This window comes from Vulpes vulpes, chromosome 9 (assembly GCF_048418805.1).
Source record: "Vulpes vulpes isolate BD-2025 chromosome 9, VulVul3, whole genome shotgun sequence".
Taxonomy (NCBI): domain Eukaryota; kingdom Metazoa; phylum Chordata; class Mammalia; order Carnivora; family Canidae; genus Vulpes; species Vulpes vulpes.
Genome location: NC_132788.1, coordinates 11,348,779 through 11,355,861, shown reverse-complemented (window position 1 = coordinate 11,355,861; position 7,083 = coordinate 11,348,779). Strand labels below are relative to the sequence as shown.

Below are 7,083 nucleotides of genomic sequence, written 5' to 3'. Positions count from 1 at the left end.
AGTCCTTCCATCAGAAGACTCCCTGAACTAATAGAAACCATCTAGTGGAAAAAATACTTATGCAGCCGAGCACCAGGGTAATTGTGCCAATTACTGATGAAATCATGATTCTGAATACTTTGATGGAAATATCCCCTGCCTTTCCTTCACTTCTGCCTTTTCCCACCTTTCCTTGTCATCATGCATAGTTTTTTCCCCCTTTTCCTTCCTCGTTATTATATAATACTGCCTAGATTTCCTAATAAAATAAAAACTACAAGTCCATGAAAAGTGTTCTTTTTGTCTTTGTTGTGTTTGAGTGCGTGGAATCCTGGTTTGTTCTGAAACTTGAGAGTGAATTTTTCTTTGTACGAAGTTTTCAAAAAAATCCTTGCAGCTGCAGCAGCAGCAGCAGCGGGTTCCAGGTGGTATAATAGGCCTGGCCAGGACTCTGGGGTCCACCTTCCCCCCACACACAGTGAAACATCACTCTCCTCCCAGCCCCCTCCCCCCTTTCAGCCCAGTGTGCCGACTCCCTGGGAGACACAGTCCCTGTGTATTGATGTAAGGACAGGGCCCTTCAGCGGCAACCCCTCAAGCTCTCCATGGACATTCCCATCGGGACCCAAAATACAGAATTTAATGGTGGGTCTGAGACCCTTTGGGCTTTCCATGGGGTCTCCTTTGCTGACATATTCATTCTCTTTCTTCTCCTCTTTTTGTTTTTTGGTGTATGCAGTTTTCTTCTTACACCTGTTTCAGTACACCGTGACGTTCAATAACAGGCATTTGAAATGTTTCTACATAAAATGCATTAGGTTGCCATGAATTTTGCCAGTGCCTCTGTCTTCTCAACTACCTTCAGCAGAAGTAATAAATACGAAGAGGCCCAGGGGAAAGGCAGTTTTCGATGCTTCTTTAAGGGAGGATGTCGTTTCTTCCGCTGCTTCAATTTTATTCACAAAAGGGATAATCTCTTCTTTTCTTCTTCCTTCCTTATTCCTTCTTTTCCAGTTTCTTTTTTTTTTCTTTCCCTTCCTCTCCCCTCCTTGTCCTTTTGTTTCCTTTTTTCTTTTTCTAATTATTTTCTACAGCTTTTTCCCACTGTGGAGATTCTGCTGTTTTATTAGCGGTAGAGACCTTAGGCCGAGGAGATTTGGGATCACAACAGTTCAGTATTTTTACACATGGATGCATTTGTGCAAAAAGTGGGGGGAGGAAGGTATGGCACATAACATGTTCCAATAAAATAAATTAACCACATAGCTGGGCTCAAAACCAAGATAAATATCTCTGTGGACCAAAACACAGAACAGAAATGCAGAATACAAGGCGGTAGCAGTGGCCTTGCTGGGGTCTGGGTCCAGAAGTGGGCTATAGGCATGTGGAGAGTGGGAATATGATCCCGGAGATCAGAGATTCCATGCAGAGAGGGGATGATATAGCCAGGCTCACTTTTGAGATTTGGTATCCGGATGGGGCCTCCTTTGTCTTGAAAAATTCTATGACTCTCTCTTGCCTGGAGCTCTGGCCTATACATTGGAGCCTACCAGAGACACATGCACATAGTCTCAAGATCACAAATTGACTTAAACCATCTATAGGCATGAGAATGATCTATGATATCCAATTACACTATGGGATGGGGCATGGGTGTGGGGCAGGAATACATAACTGCAAAACTTCTAGACAGGTAGAGGCCAAGGTGAGGGCTGAGGTAAGAGGAGGGAGTGAGAGAAATTAATGTGAAAATAAAACACCTCTCACTTAAAGCAAGTTAGCAAAGTTTCAAAAACTCTTTGTAGTAGGAAGCCTCTAACATGGCTCCCCAAATCCCTGCCTCCTGGTGCTCACGCTCTGGTGAAATCACCTTCTCTGGAGTATGCCCTAGATCTAGTGACTAATGAAGAGAATACCACAAAGGTGACAGGATGCCGCATTCTTGATTAGGTTACAAAAATCTGTGACTTCCATTTTTAAGCCAGTTTTTGTTTTCTTGGCTTGTGCACTTTGATGAAGCAAGCTGACACGTTGGAGGGGCCCACGTGGCCAGGAACCGAGAGCAGTCTCCAATCAACAGCTAGCAAGGACTTGAAGCCTTCTGCTCAGTAGCCATGAGGAACTGAATCCTTCCAACAATTACATGAAATTGGGAATGCATCATGCCCCAGTCAATGCCCTGCCTCCTTGAGATGGTAACAGTCCAGTCAACACCTTGAATGCCTGTAAGAGCTAAGGTGTGTCCAGATTTCTGACTCAGAAACTGTGGGATAATAAATGTGTGGCGTTTTAAGGAACAAGGGTTGGGGTAATTTGTTATACAATACTAAATAACTAACACATATTTGAAAACATCGAATGTTATGAAAGGGCAGCAAAATAAACTTGGAACATAAATTCACTTCAGATGAAGTTGACTTTATAGAACTAACAGTATCTTTCAAATAATATTTTTTTGCATCCTTAAAACAACAAATAAGAGAATGACTTCCATTAAAAAAAGAAGGATTTATAGTGAAACTGCAGGTAAAGACAAAATAAGAATAGTTTGATATAAAAATCCTGGGAATAAAAAAATATATATAAATTGAAATAAAAACTCAAGCAACAAAATAAAACACCATCAAAGAGAGAATATGTGGATTGAAAGATAGATATCAGGTGTTCACTTAGCACACAACAGAGAGAGAGTCCCAGAATAGAAGCTGAAGTAGTTTGTCTTGACATGATATCTAATCTGAAAAAATGTTTTTGAAGATTTCCCAATGGGGCTGCCTCATATGCCCAAGGATTTCTTTCTACTACCGTCAAACTTATTATTCACTTTGGACTTAAATTCCAGATATCTCCAGATGGATTAAACTTCAGGCAACCTTTACTCTACAGGAAACACTGGACTCCAAATTATCATGAAACAATGGTAGCGTGTTCCACTACTACTGTTCCTGAATATCAAGTTGCTTCAATTAATTAGAACGCGTTTCTCATACAAATCAAGTAAGAGTTTAGTAAACAGTTTATTTATTTCTTTTCTAGGGATACCAAGTAGCCAACACCACATGTCTCTGTGAGTTAGACTATTCTGACCACTGCTTTAGCTCCATTGTCCATTATGGTAACCATACCCATCTTGTCTTTAGCAACTAAGTGCCTCTTGGTGGCCCCTGCCACACTAGGATCTCAAGATCTCCATTGTGTTTAAGTATCTCAGTTCATTGGTAACAATTCCCACTTAAATTATTGACCTACAGAGCAAAGCAACCACAGCATTCTTCTAGAATGCTGGGCTGCTCTCACAAATGTATTCTCACAGTTATGTTAAAAGATGCATCTTCTGGATCCTCCCAAGCTGAGTGAACAAATCCACATGATAAATCTACTCTAACATTGTAATTTCCCTTTTTGAATACTTTCCTCTGTAGCATACCAAGGCAGTTCTGGCATTTCAAGTTATTTAGTGTAGACCAACTGTGGCTTGGTGTTTCAGCTAACCAACCAAACTGGCAGCCCATATCAACAAATTTTGCTTGATCCAACTTTATGTTCCTTCTATCATGATCCCAACAATCTTAAGTTCCACTCCCACACATATTATCTAGATTTCTGTCTATAAAAACTGGGAGGATCATGTAGCTCTTTTGGAGTTTAATGCATCTCCACACATTTTGTAGTTTATCTTTTGGTCTAGTTATAGGTTTAGAAGCAAAGATGGGTGGTAGGAGTGGGTCTGATGAGACTGAGCAATGCCTTGCTACCTCAGTGGATGCCATTACAGGACTTCCTTATTAGGCTAGGGTGGAAGGGCTGCTTCTAATGGCAAAGACTTGGCAGATCTAGGGCTTAGATGTTCCCAGCTTTATTGAAATCGGACCATATGTCTCTTCCATTCCAGTTTTCAGGATTCCATTCATTTCCAGTGAATGTCCTTACTTTATCAGAAGACACCTTGCAAGGTTAGGAGTTCATTTTGCTTTGTAAATCAGCCAATCGAAGAGTGAGACATTGGGTTTGGTTATCAGAAATCTCAGCTCTGTGGCTGTAGGAGATAAGGGTTTATTTCAGGGAAGATATTAGAGCTTTCAGGTCATGAATGCAGCTCTTGAGCTGGGAATTTGAAATCCTGAGGTCATTCTTTTTTTCTCCCTTATTGTCTTCAGTGCTGTCAGGAGCAACCAGCCAATTCCATTATTCTCTTTAGTTTAACTAAAATAGTCTAAGTTGACAAATACACAGCAATTTTGAACCTTACTTTCTATAGGTATTCGTCCTCGGTTGAATATTGTATCTCCCCACTCCCTAAATTCATATTAATCTAGAACTTATAAATATGACTTTATTAGAGTTGACCCTAAATCCAATATGATTGATATCCTTATGCTAAGAGGGGACTTTGGACATAGAGACACAGACACATAAGGAGAATATCATGTGACAATAGAGGAACAGATTGGAGTGATGTGTCTACAAGCCAAATGGTAAGAATTGCCAGCAACTGCTAAAAGCTAGGAAAAGGCAAGGAAGGATCTACCCTAGACCAAGTTTTCAGAGAGAAACTATGGCCCTCACAACACCTTGATCTCAGACTTCTAGCCTCCAGAACTGTGAAAAAAGAAGTTGTTTAAAGTGACTCAGTTTGTGGTAATTTGTTATAAGAACATTAAGGAACTAATATAGTATTTGATTAAGAGTGTCCAATCGTGATACTTGTGTGTCTAAAACCACATCATGCCATGATTACTAGTGCCTTCCTTATGACTGGAAACAGATTCATAGTGGCTTTAAATCTAACTAGATCAGATAACCAGTTCCAGAAACTTCAGAAAAGTTTCTTTGCTCTTATAAATCTGTCCTCTACAACCACTAACTTGGTACTGAAATCTGTATCAATCAAGATTCAACCTGAGAAACAGAACCAGTGGAGAAATATATTAAAAAAAAAACAACATTTCAAGGAGTTGGCTTACTTGATTGTGGGGGCTGGGGCGGGCAAATCCAAAATTCATAGGGCATGTTATCAGAATGGGTAGGCTAGAACTATTAGGCATGTACTCATCCAGATTATCTCCGGTAATCTCTCTCTCCCTGTCTTTTTTTTTTTTTTTAATTCATGAGAGACACAGAGAGAGAGAGAGAGGCAGAGACATAGGCAGAGGGAGAAGCAGGCTCCATGCAGGGAGCCTGATGTGGGACTCGATCCCGGGACTCTGGAATCACGCCCTGAGCCAAAGGCAGATGCTCAACCACTGAGGTACCCAGGCATCCCAAGGGTAATCGCTCTTAAAGTCAACTGTGAACTTTGATCATATCTGCAAAATACATCACAGCAATACCTCGATTAGTTCTTGTTTGAATAAATAAGGGACTTGGCTTAGTCACATTGATACAGAAGACTCACAAATTGCAACAAACATAAATTAGTTTGAAAAGAATTGAAATCTTTACATTATCCAGTCTTTTCGTGTAGGATCATCGTAAATTTAATAATTTTTTTCCTTAATTTTTTGGCCTCATTTTGTAGGAATTAAAAGATTCTAACTTTTTTTTGGTAGTATACAATACGAGTTTAATAATAATGGTCATCACATGTTGATCATTTACTATGCATCAGGCCTGGACTAGAAAATTCTTTATCTACTCCCCAAGTCAAAACAAATCACACTTTTATGAGGTTGGGGACAGACAGCCAATATATATATCATTTACTCTATGATATTTCATGTTTTTGTTCTTGGATGGTCCCATTTGTCTGATTTCCATGTCGTTTTGCGGTGGACTTGAAAGTGTTAAAACAGTATTTAGGATCCCAGTTGTTCATTGAGGCCATAGAGATGGCTGGTCTCAACTTGTTGACTTCGGTTTTTGGTTGTTCTCAGTTTACCAGCCTGTAGCTGAGGTTTTGATGTGGTGTTGATGAGGTTAATGATAATCCTTCTCTTTTATGGTATCTTAATCTAGGACAAACAATTAAAATGCTATGAAGTGTAGCACCATATATTTTTAGAATCATCCATCCTTTGAGTCCATGGTAAGTAGGAGAGATCAGGCTAAAACTGTGTTGTTACTGTGTTTGTATTAGAAATTGAGTCTTCTCGTTCGCTTGGATTCCGACCAGTAGTAGACCTACAATGTTCCTTTCCACATTTGGCTGAACAGATTATGTAAATGCTTCTCATTAGGAAAATTCCAGCAATAACGGAAAAATAACTCCCATAAATTAAAAACTGAAAAAGAAAAAGAAAAAGAAATCAATGAATGGCATTAAAATGGACATTTAACAATAAAGGTCGGTAGGCACGCTTTACTGCTAGCTGGGAGATCTTAAAGAGGTCACGGATTCTCTTTCAGCCTCATTTTCTCAATTGTAAAATGAGGATAATAACAATATTTACACATTTGTTGTGAGGATTAAATGTGTTATTACACATAAGGTATATAGAAGAGTACCTACATAGTAGAATTCAATCAATGTTAACTGTGTTTGTAGTTTTGAAACTCTCCATTAATATAGACTATATATAGACTTCCTTCTTGCTTTCTTTCTTTTTTCATATTTGCATTTAGTATATGAAATTGAGAGTTTTTTTCTTAGAATCTGACATGCTTGATGGAATTTCTATCCAAAAATAACAGTAATAAAAAGAAAGGATACAGTATTTCTATCCAAAATATTGAAATGATATTAATAATGGAAATTAGAACTCATATATGTTCTTAATGAGTAAGTTGAACATTCAACCATTTTAACGATTTTCCTTAGACATACATATTAAGAGGTCTTGATTATGCTTTATCTTTAAAAAATTTATAGTAACTTTTAAATTTTTCATTTGCATGGTATGAATTTTCCCTCCCCCCTCCAAACTTCACATGTCTTCATAATTTTAAATGCGTCTTCTGTAAATAGACTATGGTTGCAACCCTTTAAGAATCTAGCCTGAAAATATTTTTTTGTTATTTTTATTTTTGTCCTGGTTTATTTAGCTTTGAATTGCTTAATTTTTATTTTTGGAAAATTATAAACATTCACAAAAGTGGATAGGACAGTATCCAAACGCCCACTAATCCCATGACCTGGTTTCATCAATCACCAGCAGCAGCCACTCT

General features: G+C 38.5%; 1 protein-coding gene across 4 annotated transcripts in view; it reads right to left on the bottom strand.

Moving 5' to 3' along the window:
- Positions 1-1,086: 1,086 nt before the first annotated feature.
- Positions 1,087-7,083, bottom strand: part of LOC112925466 (thiamine transporter 2-like) — a 46,129-nt gene continuing 40,132 nt past the window's right edge. For all 4 annotated transcript variants that reach the window (XM_072719334.1, XM_072719330.1, XM_072719331.1 and 1 more), the window contains one exon: positions 1,087-6,200. In XM_072719334.1, coding sequence (XP_072575435.1) covers positions 6,024-6,200 — 177 coding nt within the window. In that variant the 3' untranslated portion in view covers positions 1,087-6,023. The remainder of the gene's footprint in view (positions 6,201-7,083) is intronic.